The sequence below is a fragment of the Lutra lutra genome, chromosome 8, assembly GCF_902655055.1.
Source record: "Lutra lutra chromosome 8, mLutLut1.2, whole genome shotgun sequence".
Lineage (NCBI taxonomy): Eukaryota > Metazoa > Chordata > Mammalia > Carnivora > Mustelidae > Lutra > Lutra lutra.
In genome coordinates, this window is record NC_062285.1 from 132,320,160 (window position 1) to 132,344,530 (window position 24,371).

The 24,371-nt window shown below is 50.9% G+C and overlaps 1 protein-coding gene and 1 long non-coding RNA gene across 2 annotated transcripts; both read left to right on the plus strand.

Annotated features, from left to right (window-relative positions):
- Positions 1-128: 128 nt before the first annotated feature.
- ISX (intestine specific homeobox) lies at positions 129-20,135 on the plus strand. The gene is made up of 4 exons (XM_047743236.1): positions 129-1,284; positions 16,265-16,416; positions 18,066-18,179; positions 19,062-20,135. The coding sequence occupies exons 1-4, from the start codon at positions 1,092-1,094 to the stop codon at positions 19,299-19,301; spliced, it is 699 nt and encodes a 232-aa protein (XP_047599192.1). The 5' UTR covers positions 129-1,091; the 3' UTR covers positions 19,302-20,135.
- A 405-nt stretch (positions 20,136-20,540) lies between these two features.
- On the plus strand, positions 20,541-21,995 carry LOC125107807 (uncharacterized). Its single transcript, XR_007129662.1, has 2 exons — positions 20,541-20,797; positions 21,275-21,995. It is a non-coding gene; the product is annotated as an uncharacterized LOC125107807 (long non-coding RNA).
- The last annotated feature ends 2,376 nt before the right edge of the window (positions 21,996-24,371 follow it).

A 24,371-nucleotide genomic window follows, 5' to 3' on the forward strand; every position in this document is an offset into this window, starting at 1 on the left:
CTGCCCCTTCCTCCCAACACCTGTGTCCCCGGCCTTAAGGAGGGTGGAGAGTTTCTTCTCTTATCAGCTCCTCCTCCCTGATTACACAGTAATTGGGAGCAGAATTCCCCATAAGGACAGGTGGATGCCTTGTCAGCAACCAGCCAACAGTTTACAGGACAGACTGAAAGGGTTCCCTCGGTGCTATCTCGGGGGACATGTAAGGGGCATACCAGCTGGGGAGAAGCAGGACACCAAAAAGGACACCAAAAAGAAGGGAGAGTCACGCTGGGCCTGGACCCTCTGGAGAGGCTTGTGAAGTGAGGCCAGGGAAACCGGAAGGAAGGCCAGAGACACCGGCACTCAGTCCAGCCCTGACACGGACAGCCAGCCTGCAGTGCTCAGATACTCTTACCTAAGCCTGCACCTGCCAGAAGGCAGAAGCCCAGGTGCTCTGGAAAGCCTATTCCGGAGTCCAGAAGCAGCAGAAATCGAAGTCCAAAGGGTTTCTGGAAACACCTTTCAAGGCTGCAGGTGGCCCGGATCAGAGTTGGCCTCCTGGGGCCCAAAGGTGGCACTTCAGCCTTCCAGAAGCTGGCCAGAGCCATCAGGCCAGGGCCACAAGCCAGAGAAAAGACAAAGGTGGACATTCCTCTTCCTTCCAGCTCTTTAGCTTAGATGGCAGTGACATCAGGGACCCCGACCTAGCCCGGGGATTTTGAAAGCAACCACCCCAGAGAAGACCTTTGGCAGTACAACCAAACCCAGCGTGGTCATGGCGGCTCCCGTGACATCAAGTCTGCAAGAGCTCTGAGCCCACGGGCCTAGGATACAGCCCACTCCAGCTCTCCCAATGTGACCTGCTTCCTTGGGGCAGGGGGGCAGTTAGAATAACCCATGGGAGTCCGTGCAGAGACAGACTCGTGCTTGGATAATCTGACATGAGGCTCCCCGTGCTCCACCTCCGCTTACCCTTTTGATTCCAGAAGTTCCAGGGGAGGAAGTACGCTACCGTCCACCAGCTTCACACTGGGCGCACACAAGGTCCCCTTCTGCCCCTCCTCACAGCCACCCACAGAGTGCCCCAAGGCAAGCCCTGCCCTCTGCAGGGTATGGAGAGCAAAAGCTCGGGGTGCTGTGGGGCCCCCAGGAAGCTGGGACTGTCCTTCTCTATCGAGGAGATCTTAAAGAGGCCCACCGAGAGGAGCCATGTGGTCAGGTCGGAAAGAGCAGGTGGACAGGACACTGGGCCAGCAGCAGCTGTGAGCTCCGGACCAGAGAGGCCCCCACAGGCCCAGCCCCAGGGTAAGTGTCTTCTGGTCATTTCTTTTCCATTCCCAGGGCCCCAAGAGCCAGCTGGGCAGGGAAAAGGTGCTCCATTTCCGTAGAAAAAAGAGCCCCCCAAATTAAAGAGAGGTCAGGTGCCGGGCCAGTCCCTTTCAGTCTAGCCAGGACTCGGGTTTTTCAGAGGCAGACCCCAAGGTTCCATCAGCGGCAGAGGCAGGAACACGGGCTTGCTCCCATCAGCAGGCCACAGCTAAGAATGCTGGTGTCCATTTATTCTCATGGCATCCCCGCGGCGGTAGGGGCTGTCCTGGAGTCTCCTCTTTCCTGACCGGAGAGAAGCATGATTATCGTAATTGACAGACAAGGAGACTTGGCTGCGAAAGAGACGAGGTGCAGGATGTCCTCACATCACACAGCCGGAGAGCGGGTCCTGGCTCTGGCTGCCCCCAACCACCTACCTGCGCAGTCCGACCCGGCCTTCTTCGTAAGCAGAGTCCAGCCCGCACATCTTCCCACAGCTGAAGCTGGGCCTGGGATCTGCCCACCCCGATCCCCCTCCCAGGCCAGTGGCCCAGCCCGGGGCCTGTCCCCACACAACAATGATGAGGCAGACCTCACAGCTGTCCTTGAAACCAGTTTGAGGAAGGGCAACAAGGTGGACACATGCACCTGCTGCGAGGCAGGAATCCTCCTCCGTGTCACTCTCCGGCCTGCCCCGGACTGCCGCCTGCCCTCGGGAAGGTCCCTTCCTCTCTGGTCTCAGATTCACCCTCAGGGAATCGGTTGAGTGAGGGAAGAGGAAGGCAGCTAGGGTGGTCACGAGGGTCTGCGGGAGCCTGGTTGTCGGTGAGACTGGAGTATCTCATTCGTGGGGTCCCCAGTTCTCTCTGCTTTCAACCCCTTGAATCCAAGGAAAGGCTGGAAAGGCAGCTCAAGGGAGCCCAGGATGCCTCCTCCTACCATCACCGAGCCCTGCTCCCTCCCCCAAGTTCAGTCTCCCAAGACAGGCTTGTGTTCAGTGCAGGCAAGGGGGAAACTCTGGAAGGCTGCCTGTCCCCTGGAGCTGAGTCTATCATGGGAAAAGTTCAGCTTCATTTCTGGAAGCTCACTAATATCTTCCAGTGAGCTGAATGAGCATTACAGACTAACCTGAATCTCTCCTGCTGCAGCTACATGAAATCTGTGAGTCCCCTCTCTGTCCTAGTGAGAGAGAGAGAGGTGGGAGCGGGGAAGGGGCAGAGAGGGAGAGAGAAGAAAGAGGGAGAGGAGAGGTCCGATCCCCCTACCAGGGAAGCTTCCCTTCCTCTAGTCTGAAAATGGCTGATGGCAAAAAGGGAGCCAGTCATTCTAAACTTCCCCCTGAAGATGCTGGCGTTCTCCACGCCCGCTATCCTGTTGGACGAAGAACAGACCATCTTGTAAGGGTTTGTCGAAATAGCACACATCAGGATGGGTAGTGCCTTGTGGCTCTCGCAGCACCCCCCTGGCTCTTTCCCACGGAACTGCCACAGTTGTGAGCCCCAACTTACAAATGAGGGACCCAAGAAGAGCAGTTACCCACAGAAACCACATGAGTGTTAGCACTAGAACTGAACCCCAGTGGCCTGCGACGGTCCACTCGAGACTATTCCCGAATGCGGCTGAAATCTGTACATCTCCCGCCACGAGCATTTCCAAAAAGCCAGTGAAGATCCTGCTGGTGGTTTCCAAAATGCATTTGGGGACTACGCAGATAGCTTATTTATGTCAAGAGTTCTGTAATGATTCCTACCCTCACCTTCCATTTCTGACACGTAACACCGGTTATCCGTTTATGGTCATGATGGGAGGTTTTCTTTTAGAATATATTTATTTATTTAGGTAAAACAAAAAGCCTACTTGGGAAAACGCTAAGCAGATAATAATACAGATGGGAGGTCACCGTGTCAGAAACCACAAAAGCAACTTGCAGACGTTGCCCATGAGCCTGAGACGTTGAGACTCTGGGCGTGGAGGATGGGGAGCCAGACTCCAGAAATCCGGCCTCTGAGAACCCATCTGGTACTGCTAATTCACAGGAGGACCTCGGGCAAGCTGCTCCCCTCCCCAGGCCCCTGTTTCCCCATCTGGAGCATGAAAGAGCAGGACTAGAATATTCTTAAGGTCCCTCCCAGCTCAAGCATGCCATGACTGATTCCATGGCAAACTGGTGGCTGGAAAGCCTCGGTGGTGTCACTCGTGGTCCTTTTCTGGCAGAGCCTTCCTCCCTGAAGAGAGGGGTGGAGGCTGTCCATGCCAGGCAGGAGCAGGGTAGCCAGGAGCTGTGGGCAAGAGGGCAAATGGCCTCCTCAGGATCTGTCCCCTCTTCCCTGCCGCCTTCCCAGGAATCTGCATCCTAGCAAACTCCCCCAAATGACCCTGATATAGGTGGTCTGAAGACCACTCTTGGGGGAGGCTGAGGCCCAGGGAGGCAAATAGCTTGTTCCGAGCTATGTGCATGTGTGGGGCCAGCTCGGTCACCCAGGCCAGGGCCAGTGCCAGGCCTCTCTCACTTCTCATGGAGGTGACCCTCATAAGGGTTTGGACCCTCCCACATCTCAAGCCAATGGAAAAACCCAAGAAGGTCTCCCTATTTGAAAGGAAGCCGAGCCCAGCTGTCCGCTCACTCCTGAGAGAGGCCGCGCCTCCACCCCCCAAGCCCAGGACCCTCCAAAGGCATGGGAGGCTCAATCACAAGGAAGCCAGACCCGGGGAAAAGAGAGGTCATCTGTGCCACAGAGGACACTTTGCAGGGAAATCGTGATGCCTGGGGCAAAGGGGAGGGAAAGATGAGAAAAAAAGCCACCCCAATGGGTAACTAGAACAGGGCTTCTGGCTGTGGGGGACTCAGCTCTGTTCTCATCCATCCTTGACCCGTTCAGTCCCTCCCCGGATGACTGCTGGGTACTTACCCCAGTGGGGCTGGTCTCTGAGGAGATGAACAAAGCCAACCCAGTGACCATCCCCCTGGAGCAGGGGTGGGGTCAGCAGCTTGAGAGTCCTGGCGACATCCCCTCGGGGCAGTGCTTGTGTGGTACAGCTGGCCAGGGGTAGATGGCATCCTTGGGTTTTGAGGGAACCCTATTGCCGTGGTCAGCAAAGGTTTTCTGCAAAGGGCCACTGGAATCTGCCTTCACAACTGAAAAGTCAACAATGTGTGACTTAGTGGGTGTGTTTGTGTTCCAGTACAACTTTATTTATAAAGCCAGGAGAGGGCCAATTGGCCTCGGGGTGCAATTGACCAACACTGAACCCCTTAGTGTGACAAAGTCCTTCACAGACCTGTCCTGCTGCCTTGGGCTCACCCTCCAGGCACACAGAGCAGACTGACTTCTGATTTTTCCCTCCCTTTAAATGCCTCCACACCTTTGCCCTTCAAAACTTCTGCTCCTCCTCCCCTTCTCCTAGCTCCTTTCCCGTTTCTTTCTGCTCCCTTCCCACGCCCACCCCTTCCTTTCCTGGTCCTGTTGTGGCAAATCACCACCATAGACAGAGTGGCTTAAAACAACAGAAATGGACTCTTATCGGTCTGGAGGGCAGAAGTCTGAATGAGTCCCTGGTTTTCCTCTTTTTCCTCTCTCTTTCCCATCCTCCCTCCCCAACCACCCCAGTCTGGAACCCAAGGAAGCAGCACTGCTCTGCTCCTGGTCCTGGGAATTGGGAATCCAGGCTCAGGCTGTGGCCAGACCCATGGGTGTCTCATTGCCTTATGATGAACAGCTCTGATACTCAGAGAGGTAGACCCAGGGGCTCCCATCAGAGCAGACAGGAGTGGTGCAGAAGGAGGAGAGCTAAAACCTAGAGTGCCCCAGGATAAGTATGGTTTTGGTCACCCCTCAGCCTCTCTCAGTCCCTGACACCAGAGCCTCACCCTAAGGAGACCATGGAGACACTCCTCTAGGGCATCGGGAGGCTGATTCTAGAATTGAGAACCTGGCTGAATGTTAAGCCCTGTAGCAGTACAAGGAAGAACAAGGCTTGGTCCCAGCTTGCAAAAAAGCATTGTCTTCCTGGGAGCTCCCACAAAAAACAGACCAGAAGGAAAAATTGGAGCACAAGGGGTTTATGTGGGACATGTAAAGACACAGCACGGAGGTAGTGAAATCACACAAAGAAGGCATGTGTGATTAAGCCAGTGACCACGGTGGGAAACTGAAGCTTAAATCCTTTGGGAAATGGAGCAATCATACTCCTCAGAATTATCTGAGCTTTTGAGTGCAGAAATACACATCCTGGCAGTAGGAAGTTGATCTGGAGCACAGAAAGCTCTGAGGGTTACAAGCAGGGCACTGAAAACACTACTCTAATGATAGGACACAGAACATCAGAACCAGGAGAAATCAGACCAGACAGAGGACACACAAAGCCCTGGCTGTCATTTAAATTTGATTTATCCATTGTAGTCCTCATCCAGGCAAGTGTCAAAGAGTGACTAAAATCCACCGGGTGGCTGGCATATCTACTGCTGCACAAGGAATTATCCCCACACTCAGTGGCTTAAAATAACAATACACATTAATTGTCTCACTCAGAGTCTGTGGACCAGGAATTTGGGAGTGACTCCATTGAGGAGCTCTGGCTCAGGGTCCCTCATGGGATTGTAGGAAAGATGTCGTATGGGCCTGCAGCCTCCTGAAGGCTGGGCTAGAATAAAGGATCAGCTTCCAAGGTGGGCACTCCACGGCTGGTGAGTTGGTGGCAGCTCAGTCGGCTGACCAGGAGACCTCAGTTTCTTCCTATGCAGGGCTCTCCCCCTCCCACTACAGTGTCCTCCCAACTGGAGGGGTCGTAAAAGGGCGTCCTTTACGTCCTTTTTACGTCCTTTTGTGTCCTTTTATGACCCAGACTGAGAAACTTGCTAGCAGTGTTGCCATTGCATTCCCTTTGCTCTGTGAGTCACTGAGTAGGGCCATGTTAAAGATGAAAAGAATTCCTGGTTTGAGAGCCACCCAAGAATTTGCAAACATATCTTAAAGCCACCAGAGGTGCTTAGTTGGGAATGGGACGATGTAGAGAACAAAACACAAGCCCAGCCTCTGCCCGCACACAGCTTCTAGTCTAGTAGGGACGACAAAGAGCCACCTGATTATCATAAGTGAAAGCAGAGTGACAGCTGTGCTAAGTGCCAGGGAGAAGTTGACATGGTTCTGAGGGCCTATGCCTTGAGACATTTAGTCTGCCAGCAAAGGCTTCCAGACGAGCCCATGGTTGAGTGCAGTCTGAACACTGAGTGGGGGGAAGGTGGATCCCCCCATTCCATGCAGAGGGAACCCCCAGGGCAAGGACTTGGTGTTGGACAAGATGTTCAAGGGAGCAAGGTGAGGGCTGAGAGCTGGAAAGGAGCCCAGCCATGCCGGACCATCAAGGACATTTCTGCTTTGTATCCCAAAAGGAATAAAGAGCCACCGTAGGGTTTTAGGCAGGAAAAGGTGCAATGATCATATGAATGAGAACTCTCAGTTCCAAATGACAAAAACCATCTTGGGTTTGCTGAAATAGAGAAGGAAATGTGTTGCTTTGAGGAACATTAAGAAGTAGTTTCTCATACTGAGCCAAGGGACGGGCAGGATCATAAGCAGGCTTCAGCCATGATGGGAGCCAGAATCAACACCACCATGTCCGTTCAGCTGCTTCTCTGCACTGTTCCCAGTGACACCAATCACTCTGAGAGTTTTATCAGCCTCCAGCGACATCCCTCAAGTTCTCTAAAGTCCCAAGTCCAGGAGTCCCAGAGGAAGGACCCACTGGCCGGGCCTGAGTGAGATACCCACCTCCAGACCAGTCAGCCGAGGCCAGAGTGGGTGGCAGAGAGAAGGGGGTGTGTTTGGGCCATGTCTGGAGGCTTCTTCTTGCTGATCCTCGTCTTCCCTCACACTGTTCTATGCTGGGATGATGGTTTCTCACTTCAGGGCCCTTATAAGCCTTCATAGGTCATCTTCAGTCTCCAGACCTGGAACTCTCTTAAGTGTTTCTGTTTGTCGCTGCTCTTTAATCACTGGTGTGTTCCCAAAGACTTTTGCCTCCCCAGATGTTCCTCAGAAGATAGCAGTTGTTAACCCATTTTCATCTAGAAACCGCTCTCCCTGCCGTTTACAGGGCCCATGGCTTTGCACACCTCTCATCTGAGCACCCTGCAGCCCTGCACTTGGGTTGGCCATGAAGAGAACAGTGAAATTCCTCACCCCTGCTTGGCAGGAAGGGTAACTAAATATGGATCTCCCCATTGCCTACGGGCTAGTTCTGTGACACTTCCTGTGTCCCAGCATGAAACACACTCCGGCTGCACAGCCCGTCAGGTCAGACTACGCCCCCGCATTGCCACTAGTACAGATTGAAAAGAAATGGCCACAGGAGGGGAGGACACATACGCAAGTTCTGAAAGCCCATGAAATTAGCCCCTTGCCGCCCTGTCCCAGTTCTCAGTACTCACACCATCCCCCTCCATGTGTGAGTCTCACCAGACCTACTACACACGCTGTCACGAGAGTCATGTCATGACAAAGAGAGACCATATGAACCTGACCAAGTGCTCCGAGAACAAAGACAAGGGAATAGTGAACTGTTCGAGGCCTTCCAGGAAGGCTTCAGAGAGGAGGTGACCTCTGAGATGGAGTCAGGCAGAGAAGGGGAGAGGACATGCCAGGCAGAGGGAAGCACGTGCAGCAACCCCAAGGGAGAAAAAGGAATTGAGAAACAGAGAAATCCAGCGCCTAAAAATCTGGCACCTAAAAATCCTGGAGCAATGGCAGAGGGCTGGAGGGAGATAAGGAGACTGAAGGTCAAGTGTGCCAAGCCAGGAACTTTGGTCTTTATTTACGCACATCAGCATCTTTAAAACCTATGTTTGGAGGAGTGGCGGGCTTCCAGAGATGCAGGGCCAGAGCTGCCTCAGACAAAGGGGAGCTGAGCAAGCTGCACTCCCGGGGTACCCCACATGCATCAACAAAGCAGCTCTGCCACTATCTGTTGTGTGGGGCTCCCCACACAATTCCCTTTAAACAAAGGGCACACCTGCTGTTAAAAAAATATATATATATACAAATGGAAAGTGCAGGGGAGTGAGTGTATGTGTGTGTGTGTGTGCGAGCGTGCACATTGGCTGAAATCCATACATAAAAAGCATGAATATAAGTCTGTGCACGAGAAAACTAACAACCCTCGCTCTGCTGGGAGAGCCCTCACAGGTCCTCCCTGGCAGTCGGCAAATCCTTCACCAAGAGGCTTCTCAGTGGTCTTCAGGCCAGTTGTCGCCCTTAGTGATTTCTTTATTTTCGTGTCTTCCCTCCCTGGCTGTATTCTCTTTGCTGTTTTTTATTCACACAAATAATCCATGTGTATTATAGGAAAAATAGAAAACACAGTTAAACAAAAAGAAGGTAAAAAATGTAGCTGTAACTCTACCATCTCATCATCTAGCATTAACCACCATTAACATTTTGATAGAAAGATACATATGCACAAAGAGAAAAACTAAGATAGATTTTTGTTTTTACAAATGCAGAGGCTGAGGGTGCAAGCCAAAAGTGCTCTTTACTTAAATTTATTTAAAAAAAAAAAAAACAGTTGTGTTTCTACAGAGATTCACAACAGACCTTGCAGAGAAGGAAAGATTGGATTGATTTGAGCTTGAATAGATGAGTATCTGGTGATGAGTGTCATCTGGTGATGAGTATTCACCAGACAAAGAAAGAAGACAAGTATTTTAGGCAGGGGGAGCTGTGAGACCAGGCACCTAGAGAATAAAAGGGCATGACCAATTTGTGGAATCTAGAAATGATCAGGTGGAAAGATGATGATTCGGGAAAGGGCGGACTTGAGGAGCCTTGAATGCCATGCCAAGGAGTTTTCCTTGTATGCTTCGAGCACCAGGGAACTGTAGGAAGTCCATGACCAGGCTAGCGAGAAAAGCCCAGCCCAGCTCTACCCTGGCAGGCTCCTGCCTTGTACCCCGCCCATCATGTCCAGGCAGTGTCCCCAGCCTGCAGGAAGGCTCCAAAGTGTGCCCTGGATCCCCTCCATGCTGCATCCACTGAACAAAGTCCATTTCCAGAACCTTCCTCCAGTGGCAAAGCCCCCCGGGGCCTTTAGCTGAGCAGCCAGGGCCAATTAGCAGACCGAGGAGAAGGAGCAATCAGGGAAGGGAGCCGAGCGCAGAGAAACATCGGTTTATAATTAGGTGGCCTAATCACCTGTGTAAGTTGTGTATTTCTTATGATCGATGTGCTAAACGGCTCAGGTTTAATTAAGTTCTGCTGACGCGTTCTCTTTGAAGACTCACTGAAGTGTGATTCACAGCTCACACAATTAATAACAGGGAGAGGAGCAACTTGAAAGGGGCAGCAGCCCTTGCCACCTTCTTCCACCCTCTCCCTGCCCATCCCCTGCCCTGCCCTGGTGCCCTTGGCCCACCGCAGTGGGTGGGCTGCGCTGTGATCACCGGCTCCTCAGCTTCCATGCCAAGAACATGGTCAGGAGATGCTGGGCCTGGACAGGAGCTTAAAGATTTTCTCACTCCCAATCCAGTGCTCCTTCCAGAGCTGGGAAAAGGGGACCCAGCAATCCCATCAACCTCCCCTCTGGAGCGTTTGGGACATCCCAGTCCTTCCTGATGATCAAGAACCTCATCTAGTGCCTAGGCCACTCTCACATTTAGCTCCTATTTCCAGCGTCTCATTGAATGAAGTTCCTTCTGGTTCCAAAATTCCACAGGCCAAGTTCTGTGTTCTACATTCTTCTCTGCTCCATATCTATCCATGCTGTTCTGACTTTTCTCACCTGCCTCCTCTCTCTTATCATCCACTGTGGTCTGTAACCCATGCCTGCCTTGCTGGTGCCTCCCACCCCTTTCCTGGAGCAGCTTCTGCATCTGGAGGGAAAACTGAAGAGTAGCCTTTCATCTCTCCTTAGTCAGCCTCTCAGATACTTCTCAGAGATGTGGGCCTGACAAGTCCACCCTTCTTCTTGTTTACCCTAAACTTCCCATTTCCCCAATGCCATCAGAATTGGTGCCCCAGGAAACTGAATTTTTATTTGTTTTATTTTATTTTATTTAAATAACCACATGGAGATGGTAGCTACCATCCTAAACACTGCAAACCTAAGGAGCTAAACTTTTAACAAAGTCTTGCCCCTGATCCAAACCTGTTTTCCTGAAGCCAGGTCCAAGTCTATCTGACTCCTCCCAAACTGCTCTTCTGGTTCAGTCTCATGAGTTAAATTTCAGGGAGCCCCAGTCACTGGGAGTGATCTCAGCCCCAGGACCCCTCCATACCTACCACTCCTTTTTATAGTCCTCCAATTTGAGGCCGTTCAGTCTAGACTAACATCACAAAAAGGGCTGGGGGACAATCAGTGTTGACTTATGGGCACCCCAAGAACCCACAGTCAGACTTGAGAAAGAAACTTTGGCACCCCGCGTCCTGCAAGGTGGTGGGTTTGAGGCTCAGCCTCCATCTCTCCACTGGTGTGGATTTGGGATGTGTCTGTTTATTCCCTGGAGAAGTCACTAGAGCCATTGGACACAGACACATGCACACACACACACACACACACACACACACACATTCATTACCATCATCATCACTATCATCAACATCATCATCATCAACATCATCACCACAATCATCACCATCACCATCATCACCATCATCATCACCACCACCGTCATCATTGTCATCATCATCACCATCATCAACACCATCATGACCACCACCATAATCATCACCATCATCACCATCACTACCATCATCATCATCATCACCACCATCATCATCATCATCATCGTCTCCATCATCACCATCATTATCACCATCATCATCACCACCACCGTCATCATTGTCATCATCATCACCATCATCAACACCATCATGACCACCACCATAATCATCACCATCATCACCATCACTACCATCATCATCATCATCACCACCATCATCATCATCATCATCGTCTCCATCATCACCATCATTATCACCATCACCATCATCACCATATCATCATCATTATCATCATCTCTCAAAGACAAACATCTGAGAATGTGTAGCTCAGAACTAATATGAAAACATATTTTTCTTTTTTTTAAAGATTTTATTTATTTATTTGACAGAAAGAGATCACAGGTAGGCAGAGAGGCAGGCGGGGCGGGGGGGGGGGGGAGCAGGCTCCCTGCTGAGCAGAAAGCCCGATGAGGGTCTCAATCCCAGGACCCCGAGATCATGACCCGAGCTCAAGGCAGAGGCTTTAAACCACTGAGCCACCCTGAAAACATATTTTTCTAACTGACCAGCAATTTGCCACTCTCCACAAAGTCAGAGGTCACTTATTATGCAGAAAAGAAGTAGATCCTTTCTTTCTCCAAATTATGCACTCCAGTCCTGCCAGAAATAGGGAAAAGCCACATATATCTTAAAAGTTTCTCCTTTAATTACACAAATGGAAGCATTGAAAAAATTATTCTATTAAGGAGTCTATTTTTAGTCATAAACCCTTGTTTGCCTAAGTTTCATTCTGGAGAGAATGGAGAAGGTGGCTTCTTTTTGTCATCATCTACATTGTTTCTAATCCCCTGTTCTCCATGGTGCTTGCTTTCCCATGTTCTGGTTTTGCACCCTACATTCTCTGTCCAGGATCCCCCATTCCATAGCTCTGTACTCCCAGAAGAATCCTAACTCCAAACTGTCCCAGACACCACAGTTTGCCCAGGAAACCTGGAATCTTCCCTCCTGTGAATTTTTTTTTTTTTTTGCAATGTCCCCTAGAACTGCACAGTATAACTATCACCTAAAATGCTGGCCTTGTGATTGAATGAGCGTGATATTGTCGTCATGGCTTGTTCGTTTTCGTACTCCTGCAGATAGGCCCCCAGTGCCTACGAGATGCTGGGCACAAAGGACATATTCCTTAAGACTCAGCAATGTGTTGACATTGCCATCTCCCTCTGTATCAATTCTTACTGGCTTCAGTTCTACCCTTAAACACACTGCTAGCTCTAAACATAGAATAAATATCTCTTCTTAAAAATTTTTTTTAAAGATTTTATTTATTTATTTGACAGACAGAGATCACAAGTAGGTAGAGAGGCAGGCAGAGAGAGAGGAAGGGAAGCAGGCTCCCTGCTGAGCAGAGAGCCCGATGCGGGACTCGATCCCAGGACCCTGAGATCATGACCTGAGCCGAAGGCAGCGGCTTAACCCACTGAGCCACCCAGGCGCCCCTCTCTTCTTAAAAATTTTTAAAAAGAAGGTAGACCTGGGAGGGCAAAAGAGATAGGGAAGGAGCTCTCTCAGGTCCTATCAGGTGGTTCACAGTCCAAGAGCTTGTTCTAGAAGGTGATAATGTTTGAAACCTCACTGTCTGTGACTCCCAAGAAGCTCCCAAGAGTTATCGAAATGAGTCAAAGTCCTCTGAGGGAAGAGAAAATTATTAACAACAAGCTTGAGGGGTAATAGAGAGGGATGAGACCAAAGGCAGACTATGAGATGCCATTTCTACCACTGAGGTCAATGGGCCTGGTTAATCCCAGAGACTGAGGAGTAGCTTCAGCTATAGGAGTAGCTTCTCCTCTCTGGACCTCGCCTTCCACCAAACAAACGGCTCCTGAGGCAAGCCCAAGGCAAGGTGTTTTAGGCCATCCAGCCTCCACGTGAAGAAAAAGAGAATTACAGGATGTCAGGGTGCATTTGACCTGCTCTCTTCACCCATTCCACAGATGGGGAGACTGAGGCCCAGAATGTAAATGAAATGTGGCCCAAGTTGTAGAGCTCAGGTCTCCTGATGTCCAGTTCAGTGGGTTTCCTTCTAACAAATATTAGGATAGATAACAAGTGTGCACACACACCACACACACACACAAGACATACATGCACACACACCACACATCCGCATACACATATACACATACCACACATGCATGAACACACACACACTCTTCAGTTGTTAAACAGTCACAACTAAGATCCACTCTTCACCCAATGTCTACTTCAATTCATAGCCTGTAGTGCTTTTACCTCGTCTTTTGAGGGGGGTGGGCGGGGTGGGAGAAAGGAGACCTCAGGAGGATTTCAGATCCCCACCCTCCCTTTTAGTCATCCCATCTGGCCTGTGACATCTGACATTGGTCCCCAAAAGTGAAGGGGAGGGGCGTTCTACCTTTCCCACAGTTCCTAGAATTACATCATGTAGACTTCGTTTGAAGTAAAACTAGGTTGCAGCCCTGTCCTTGGAAGTGCATGGTCAGGAAAACAAACCCACTACCACCTGATTCCATCCTTCCTCCATCATCTGTGACCCTTGTCCCCTTCAGGATGTACAGGGAAGGCTGCACATGGGAGATCTTCCTTACTCTTCATGCTTCCCTGGTCCTTCTCCAGAACAGCTGTCCCAAAACCATTCTTCATCCCTCCTGCCCTGACCCCTTCACCCCACTCACTCTCTGCTGGAGACCCAACTTCTGGTTCACCTGCCCCGAAACTCACATGGTACCCTCACCTGTATAGCGAGTGTCTCTGACAAGTCTATCCCACAGTTGTCCCTTCCAGCGCCCCTCCAGAGCCCTCTCTCTCCCCTTGGTCTCCTGACATGCTCCAGGCTACTGTCTGAAACTTCTCCCCAGCCTCCCCCGCCACCTTCTAACACCTTCTCAATATATGAATTCTTCTCCTACTTACTGCTGTCACTTCTCCCCAACCACTCACGCCTCAATCCACTTTAATTCAACCTATATTTGTCAGTCTCTAGGAAGTGTCAGACGCCACACTGGGTATGTTTGGGGTATAGCAAACATACGTCCTCATTCCTTGGCTTCTGCCATCATATTTCTACCCAAGTAGTTTTCCTCTGACCTTCAGTGTCCTCCTGAACACCAAATTCAGGACCACATGCCTCATATCCATCTTAGAACAAAATAAGCCAAATAAACATGCATGCATGAATGCAGGCCAAGGTCAAGGTCAGGGTCCAGCACCACACCGGGCACATAATAGGTGTTTGAACACACTGATGTTTTCTGACTTTTCTTCCTCTTCACCCTCACTTGTTTTTAATTCTACGGACACTCCTTTCTTTCCAAAGCTCTCTTTCCCCTGTTTCCTTGGGTACTGTTTGCCTCTGAGCTTCCTCTGGCTCAGATCAGCTTCCCCAGAAAACAGACTGACATAGAGATTTGCCGGAGAACATTTACTGGGGGCTTTTCATGATGTTATCCTGTCCTTTCTGTTTTAGTCCTGGGATCATACACTCTCTCTCCAGTTAGCAACTGCCATTCTTCCTCCACGTGCCCTGCACATCTTTGTGGACTTGTCTGCAGTGGCTGCCTCCCTTCAACCCCCTTTCACTGCCCACTGAGCCCTCACTGCCTATTCCACAGGACTGCTATGACCCTTCTCTGTCTCTGTTATAACTAATCTATCCCCAGCATTGACACAGCTGAGCCTCTTACTTGAGTTTTGTCACTGGGTGTCCTTTTCCTCCTGTCTCTGGGACCTGCCCGTTGTGGTGTCCTCACTGATTTTTTTCAGCTCCCTTATGGACTCCTGAGCCTCTGCTCAGTGGATGGGTCCAGGCTTACTCCCAGACCCCCCACTCTTCTCTACATCCCTTCCCACCTGAGTAATCTCAGCCAAATATGCACTGACCCTTCCCAAATTTGAACCACAGTCCTGAGACCCACTTTGAGCTCCAAACATATATTCATCTGCCTACTCGAGAGTTGTTTTGAATACCCAATAGGCATTTCAAAATTTATCGTGTCCCAGCAGAATAGCTGATTCCCCATCATACACACACATGCGCAGACCTGGCTTCCCGGGCCCAGGTAGGACCAGTGTAGTTGCCTACAGTACTGCACGGAGGCCTCACGCTTGGGGTTTTAATGTTTATGGTCATCTTGAAATTCTTAATAATTTTACGCATGAATCTGTACTTTGTAAGTGAAGTTCAGTGGGACCAGAAAGCAAGCACCAGGGCCCTGAAGACTTGACTCAATGCTCAGTGCCCCTCTTCCCAACACCCTTCCTTCCCAGTATGGGCTCTAGGCCACTTGTTTCCTCATCCCTACCCAGTGACGGATACTTCCTCCATCCTGTGTGATTCCAGTGATGGGAGGGGTTTCAGGGTATGGATGGGAGGAGGCTCAAGTTCAGGTACATGTACCCTGGTGCCAAGTCAATGGGTGGGCTCTGGTCCCTGTGAGGTTCCACGCTCACCCTATTAGTAACCCTGTGCCCAAGGGAGCATGACCTTACATGGCAAATTTAAAAACCTAAGCAAACAACAACAACAAAAAACCACACTGACAGGTCAAGAGAGACTGCAGAAGAAAATGAAAAGCTTTTTTTCCTGCTTTTTGAACAAGAGCACCACGTTTTCCTTTACATTGGGTCCCAGAGATTACGTAGTCAACCCCGCATGGACACAAGGCTGGACAGTTAGATTGGAAACAGGTTGTAAGGAACTGACTGCTGGAGTTCAGTTTTTACTTTGTAGATTAAGGCTGGCAAGTTTTTCCTGTAAAGGACCAGATGGTAATTATTTTAGGCTTTGCAGGCCATATGGGTACTGTTGCAACTACTCAGAGCTGCTTGCGAAAGCAGCCATAGACAATACATAAACCAATGGGATGGCTGTGTTCCAATAAAACTTTATTTACAAAAACAAACAGCGGGCCAGATTTGACCCTCAGGCTACAGTTTGCCATGCCCTGTTGTAGATAAAGGTGAGTCATTGAAGGCATCTGGACACCAAAATGACAATCATGGGAGTTTCTAGAAAGTTATCTTGACCCCACTGTTTAGGATCGATCAGAGGGCTGGACCAAGGGACAGGATTTCTATTGAAAAATATTGCAAAATTCTGAGCAGAGTAGCCAGTGGCCAAGATTCTGTAGTGCAGCAGGGGTCGAAAGAGTGAAATCAAGTAACACAAAAGCTTCATCAGGGTGCCAACAGCAAGATCACTAACCCAACTTGAGCCCTCTTTCATCCAGAGGAAAGAAAGAGCAAGCGAAGGGTCCGAACCACCTTCACCTCTGAGCAGCTGCATGAGCTAGAGAAGATCTTCCACTTCACCCACTACCCGGACGTCCACATCCGCAACCACCTGGCAGCCAGGATCAACCTCCCAGAAGCTCGGGTGCAGGTACAGCTGTCAGTCCCCACTCTCAGCCCCCAACCTCAATGCTTTGGGGTCCATGGGTGAGACCCCGTGGATCATGAACCCTCCAGGGCTGCCGCATCTGAAATTTCTCATTGCCTTTATCCCTTGAATACAGTCACATTTGCCAAATATTATTTCCAGGAAATGAGGTCACCATAGTTACAAGGCGGTGTCTGTCTTTGGGAGGTGGAAATGGAGCAGGGTGACATCAGTGATGGCCATTGGTCTGCTTCCTGCCTTCCCTCTCCCCCTGGCTGTAGTTCCAGAACATCGTTCACCATGCAGCCCCATTCACAAAATAGTTCTTGACAATCTAGACCAGTGGTCAGCAAAGACCAGTGACCTTTTCTGTAGAAGACCAGATGGTAATTATGCTGGGTTTTGTGAAGCCATACGGCCACTGTCTAAAACATTATTGATGAGCTCTACAATTTGAATTTTGTATAATTTGCATATGTTGCAAATATTCTTCTTTCTATCTTTTCTCCCAACCATTTAAAAACGTGAAAGCCATGCTTAGCTCATGGGCCATACAAAAACTGGTAGGAAGGCCAGATTTATCCTGCTGGCCTTAGTTTGCCAACCCCTGATCCAGATCCCATAGGTGTCACTTTGAAGGCAGCATAGAGAAATGGAAAGGGCCATCCATGGTCCAAGATCTACCTAATCGAGAATCTGTCATTTGTTCCCCTTGGAGTGTCTGTGGTTAGAGATATAGTTGCCCCTTGTCATTTACCAGGGGCATGTCCCGCCTCTTTGCACACTCCCAATTTTGCAAGTACCCCCCTAGCAAATCCAAAGCCAATTGTGGCACTGTTGGCTGGCTCTAAAACACTTCTCTACATCACTCTTTTTTTTTTCTTTTTCAATCAAATATGATGGACTCATTCCAAATTCAAAAATCTGAGCCAGGGCCCAGGTCAATATTTTACTCTTGATTTTATCCCATCCCACTTTGCTTCTGGCTATGGACCACGGCCGTTTCAGACTTCTCTCTTTCCCTTCCCACTTAGAATCAGTCAGGAGCTACATGGACAGTACCTGCAGGCTCTGTGAAGCTGTCTCGGCAGAATGGCCAAGGACAAATGCCCATGTGTCAGGGACAGCCAGGACACCCGTGAAGACAGGGAGCTGCCAATATTCAACCTATAGACGCCAAGGGGCCCACAGGGGTTGCGAGCCCATGGCCTGCCAGCAGGAAGCCGCCCACAGAGGAATTTTATTTGATCTGCACAGCGTTTTCAATCTCTAAAAATTGAGATTTCCGCCTTAGATACTGGGAAAGCCTGCGAGACCAGGCTTGCATTTCTACAGGATCTCTGCTGGCTGAAGCTGAGACACTCTGCCCTCCGGGCTCTGTTCCCCACAGACCCCACCACCACTCTTTATATGATATCCAGCTGCTCCACTCAGGCTCGAGCCCCCAGCCCCGCAGGCACTGAAGGTTCTGATCTCTGGTCCCCTCTCAGAGGGCAAACCTCCTGAGCCAAGGAAATCCTGATGCTCTGGAGCTTTCTAAACTGTAAAGTGCCAGTCCCTGGGAAAGCATCAGGATCATGCTTTTGTGGGGAAGGTACTGGGTAGAGAAAAACCCTGTGGCTGACCTCCAACCTGTTTTTCGCCCACCCCAGATCTGGTTCCAGAACCAGCGTGCCAAGTGGCGGAAGCAGAAGACCGGCAGCCCCAGGGCTCCGCAGCAGCTGAGTGAGGCCAGCTTGGCTCCGGCCATGAACCCGAACATGGCCGTGAGTGGCTGAGGCACCATGGGTGGCAGTGGGGGGCACTGTCTGCGAACGTCCCACCCAGACCCAAAAGCGAGGAACCCCAGGGATTCTGTGTACAGTAGAGGGTACAAGGGAGGCTCTTCCAGAAAGAGCATGGCCAAGACTGCTCTGGACGTCTGTGGGACGTGGGACAAGCCGCTGCCCCTCTCAGTCCCAACATCCTCATCTCTTGGGTGACAATCACTGTGCCTCTCCTTCCTGCGGGGACGGGCTTGTATTACTGGGCAAAACTTCAGAGTTTTAGGACCAAGCAAGCAGGGAGTAAGGGGCGGTGCCTGAGGTTGAGCAAGTAGGCCCTGGAGTCAGACTGCCCGGGTTCGAATCTCAGCTCTGCACTTAAGAGCAGTGTGGTCCGGAAGAGTCACTTCGCCCCTCCAAGGAGAGTAGTTATTCGATGAGGGTGAAATTGCTGAGACACAAAAAATCTTGGCACCTAGGACGTTCGCTCTGAGCATGGGCTGTCTGTAGGGTCCACGCATATGGGACAGTGTGTCAGACACAAAACGGCGGGCAACCAGCAGTACACAACATGGACAGTCCTGTGGTCCGAGGTTTATGCATGCCCTCAGTGACGCTATGAGGTAGGATGTCTTTATTTCTCCATGTTTTGCTAATGCAGAAACTGCTCACTGAGAAGCAAAGTGACTTTCTCACCTCAAACAAGTCCTATAAATGCCAGGATTAGGACCGGGTTTCCTGGCCCCCGGGGCACACATTTCTCCCCAACATGGTCCCCTACCCACCCTGAGTTGCCCAAGTCCTGGGGGAAAGTTTGGGAAGCCGCGGCACAGCTCCAGGTAAAGCCTAGGACTCACTTCTCGCCTTACCTTCCCCTTGTGACAGGGTCCCAGGCTGCCGCCCTCCACTCAGCCCCTGCTGGCTCTCCCCACCAGGTGCTATCCACCAGCTCCCAGCCAGCCGGTCTCTGCCTGGTGCCCTGGCCAGATCACCCTCCTGCCATGCCACCTGTGGGAGATGCAGCCTCTCCCAGGCCCTCTCATCCAGCAGACCTGCATCCCTGCTCTGTGCTGCCTTCCACCTGCGAACCCCAAATGGAACAGCCTCTGTGCCACCTCCACATAGAGATTGAATCACATCTCACCGATGGAGCCGCTCTCCCTCTCCAGGTCAAGACAGGAGGCAAGAGGGTGCCCAGGCCTCTGGAGGAATCCACCTCACCATCCAAAGATGGCCCATGGCCCAGAAAGCCTCTCTGAGCACACCCAGAGGAAGGTTGCTTCGGACTCAGCAGTAAATCGAGCAATACAGGAGCTCTCGTGGCTCCTCCCAAGGTTGCCCTCCTGGCTCAGGAGACAGAGGCTGTGTGGGAACCCCACATGAGTTCTGGACCAAGGAGGGCATCATCTTGCATTCCTTTTTCCTCTAACTCGCTGTGTGACCTCCAGCTGGTTACTCACCCCCTCTGGACCTCATCTCTAACACAGGCAGTTGGACAGGTGACTCCCAAGGGCCCTTCTGGCTCTTCCTCTGGTGAGGTGAACCACGGTGAGAACAGAGGCAGAGAGGAGGCCAAGGAGGGGTCTCCAAGGAATGTCTCTTCATTCATTCATGACACATGTATTGAGCACCTACTGAGTACTCTATAAATAGAACTGGATCCAGACACAAACAACGGAGGCTCGGCCCCCAGGAGTTCAGTCCAGTTGGCCCAAGGGGTTGTGCTAAGCTTCCCCTGCAAGCAGAATATGTGCTCGGTGACCTTGCTGTTGGCCCAGTGACCTTGCTGTTGGCCCATGCCTAACAAATTCTGTAGGGCTTTGATGTGAATGCACAAAGTGGGAGAGAAATATAGGGAAAAGTTTTTTTAATTTAAAACAGAATGTAGTGTCTTTGGTTATCCTGCTGGATTGGGGAGGGATGTTGCATTTCTGGTCTGAATAAAGAATACGACAGTAAGCTCTTTCCAGAGTTCATTTCCCAGGACTAGTGCAAGGGCCCAGCTAGCAGGCCAGCCTCCCTCCGTTGTAAGGAGCCTAAGGATTCTGCCGATTCCTTGCAGCAAGACCTTGGGCAAATCACATGCCCAGTCTGAGCCTCAGTTTCCACATCTGTAAAACAGAGGTAGTAAGCCCCACCCTGCTTTTCTCGAAGAGCAGTTGGGAGGTTCTGAAAGGGAGAGAAAGTGCTTCACCAAGGGTGAGGCTGGACCCACTGTTGTCCCCAGATCCCACCCAGAAAGGAGCTGCTTTGGGTCCCAGCCGTGGACTACGTCACCCCTACTCCCACGGAGGCCACCCCGACCTTCCCTGAGGCCTGAGCCCTGCTGAGAAGCCCCCTGTTGCGGAGGAGAGGGCTTCCTCCTAACTGGGCAGGCTGGACTGCCACCTCCGCCTTCTCACCTGTAAACTGGAGGCCGCCACACCAGCTCTGCCCTCAAGCACGCAATGTACCAAAATCCAACTACAGCCCACGAACAGGACTGTGCTTTGTAAACTGAGACATGCCGAATCGCTCAGAGCCCGTGAAGGTCATCACTGACAGACACCTAGTCTCCAGCAAGCTCAGGAGGAAAGGAGGCGACCAAGGGCTGGGGAAGCACAAGAGCCGATTAACAGAGGGTGAGCCTGGTGTTCATACAGACAACACCGCAGTGGCTGGAGGGAGGGGACATCTGCTTCCCAGCCGTCTCTCTCTGTCCCCCGAGGGGATCCGCTGGGTGCACCCCAGCCTGGCCGTGACCCCTCTGCCCTGGTGCTACATTCCATCCCTTTCCAGGGTTCACCCCACCTCCTCTGCCACGGGGCCCCCTCAAGTTATGAATGCCCCCAGACCCACTCTCGGGAGCTGTGGGAAAAGTAAACAGTCCCCCTCCCCCTCTGGGTCATGGAAACCCTAAGCCAGGCAGGGGACTCTCCTTTTAGACCTCCTGCAGCCATTTCTGAGGCCCTGGCTACATGAGGGTCACGGACAAGATAGCAGATGGCCCACCTTCCAGATGGAATGGAAAGACACAGGCCCGCTCGGCTCTGGGCTCCGCGTGTAAGTCTGGGTGCTCCAAAGAGACAGAGATGCATGTCTGTCTTTCTTTTCCTTAGAAGGAGGAGTTGGCCTCATGGTTATGGAGACTGAGAAGCCCCTTGATCTGCAGTCCCCAAGCCAAAGACCCAGGAAAGAGCAGACGGCACCAGCCCCAGTCGGGAGTCCGAAGGCAGGAGGAAACCGAAGTCTCAGTTCCGAGGCAGGCGGAGAGCTGGTTCTCCCTTCCACCACCTTTTCGTTCTGTTCAGGCCTCACGTTCACCCACCCTGGGTAGAGCGATCCTGGGTAGAGCTTTACTCGGTCTCCCGTTCAAACGTCAATCACACCCAGAGCTACCTCTCAGGCGCATTCCATAATGACACTGAGCCAAACATCCCGGCACCCCGTGGCCCCAGTCAAGTTGACATAAAATTAACCATCATGATCCCCCACCCCTTTCCCACTCACATACCCTCCTCCCCCTAGAATCCTCCAGAAACAGGGTTTCACCAACCATGAGAAGTTCAGGTGACCTGAACATCTCAGGTTCCGTACTGATTTAAAGTCGATTTGGGGGGAGCAAGCCTTCCTCCCTACGGATCTATGTTCTCCCCACAAAAACTATTGTATTCCCTTACCTTATATCTGTGGTGCAAAGGAATCACTTTAGAATCCACACCCGCTCTGTGACCTTGGGCAAGGGACATGTCCCCTCTTAGAACAGTTTCTGGTCTTTCAGGGCTTCTGTGACAATTTAATGAGTTAGCATAGTTTGGCACATGACAAGTATAGAGAAGGGGGAAAAAAAGCCATTTTCCCAACTCTCCCTTCTACCTCTACTTCTGATCTTGAGCAACTACCCCAGACTCTATCCTAGGAGTTTTGTTTGTGCCGGGTTTTCTTTCTTTTTTATTGTTTGTTTTGTTTTGTTTTTTGAGAGAGAGGAAGAGAGAGAGAGCATGGGGTTGGGGTGAGGGGGTGGGGGAGAGGAAGAGAAAGAATCTTAAGCAGACTCCAAGCCCAACGAGTGGCTCAACACGGGGCTCGATCTCACGACCCTGAGATCATGACCTGAGCCGAAATCAAGTCGGACGCTCAACTGACTGAGCCACGCAGGTGTCCCCATCTTAACAGTTCTTAAACCAGTGTCCCAGAGGCCAAGGAACTCTCAAAAGAGCATGCAAAATGGTGTGTGTCTGTTTCTTTTTCCCAGGGAAAGGGTCCATTGCTTTCATCAGCTAAAAATAATCCTAACAAAGAATCCCCGTCAGACATCCCTGAGTCAGATCCTGACAGGTTGTGTGGACTAGAAACTTGAGAAAAGTTAAAGGATCACTTTTTTAAGGTAAAATCGTACATACGAATATAAAATGAGCAAGTGCCAACGCTTTATTTAACTCACGGACGAGGGAGCCAGTAAGACGTCATAGAGGCTCCAAGGAGAGCAGAAAGAACAGAGACACACGTACAGACAGGCAGGAAGTCTGAAAGGAATGACAAATCGAGACAGAGTGCCCATCACCATCAGGACAGAATCAATGGCACCTCCGCCAGACAATTCATTTGCGTGTCTATGGACAAGAAACATTTGCATTAATATCAGTTTCCTGCCATTTCAAGAGTTGAAAGGGAGCTCAAAGACAGGGGAAGGTGCTGATATCCCGGAGACTGTGCTAGACAGAACACTTGTAACCTTTTCATGCCTATTTCAAGTGAAATAAGTCAGAGTATTTTGTGATTCCTCCCCACCGAAAGGCACTGAATCTTGGCATCTCACCTTCCTCTACCATTAAATCGGTGGGATAACAAACTTGCCTCGAAGTCAGTTGTGGAATTAGAGTAGAAGATGTCCTTAAAGCATCTCATACTTGTGAAAGACTTTATGAATGCACAAAATTATTTTCCATTGCTTGGCAAACTCCTCTAGAACTCAAATTTAAAAGTCTATATCTAGACGTTGTTTAGAAAGATGGTAACATTTCTTTAATATCCATTGACCTTGGGCACTTGGGTGGCTCAGTGGCTTGGGCCTCTGCCTTCAGCTCAGGTCATGATGTCGGGGTCCTGGGATCGAGCCCCACATCGGGCTCTCTGCTCAGCAGGGAGCCTGCTTCCTCCTCTCTCTCTCTGCCTGCCTGTCTGCCTGCTTGTGATCTCTGTCTGTCAAATAAATAAATAAAATCTTAAAAAAAAAAAATCCATTGACCTTTTACAGCCCAATTCTTAACAAGATTTAACAAACCATGGAAAATGAGTAAAGAGTGGAAATAAGAGATTCATAGGGAAGAAAACACACAAATACATACGAGACACATAAAAATACGCTCAACCTCATTCATAATTTAAAAATGCAAATAAGGAGGAGTCAAGATGGCGAAGAAGTAGCAGCTGAGACTACTTCGGGTAGCGGGAGATCAGCTAAATAGCTTATCTAAAGATTGCAAACACCTACAAATCCAACGGGAGATTGAAGAGAAGAAGAACAGCAATTCCAGAAACAGAAAATCAACCACTTTCTGCAAGGTAGGACTGGCGGAGAAGTGAATCCAAAGCGACGGGAAGATCGACCGCGGGGGGAGGGGCCGGCTCCCGGCGAGCGGCGGAGCAACGGAGCAAAATCAGGACTTTTAAAAGTCTGTTCCACTGAGGGACATCGCTCCAGAGGCTTAACTGGGGTGAAGCCCAGGCGGGGTCAGCGCGGCCTCAGGTCCCGCAGGGTCGCAGAAGGATCGGGGGTGTCTGAGTGTCGCAGAGCTTACCGGTATTAGAACGGGGAAGCCGGCTGCAGAGACAGAGCCGAGGAGTGACTCTCAGCTCGGGGTTGCCTTGAACCGGTCGCAGGCTCGGTCAGCTCGGAGCGCGGCCGGAGGCCAGGGTGGCGGGAGTCATTGGGCGTGTTCTCTGAGGGCGCACTGAGGAGTGGGGCCCCGGGCTCTCAGCTCCTCCAGGCCGGAGACCGGGAGGCCGCCATCTTCATTCCCGTCCTCCGGACTCTACGGAAAGCGCTCAGGGAACAAAAGCTCCCGAAAGCGAACCCCAGCGGATTACTCAGCGCGGCCCCGGGTAAGGGCGGTGCAACTCCGCCTGGGGCAGAGACGCTTGAGAATCACTACAACGGGCCCCTCCCCCAGAAGATCAACGGGAAACCCAGCCAGGACCAAGTTCACCTACCAA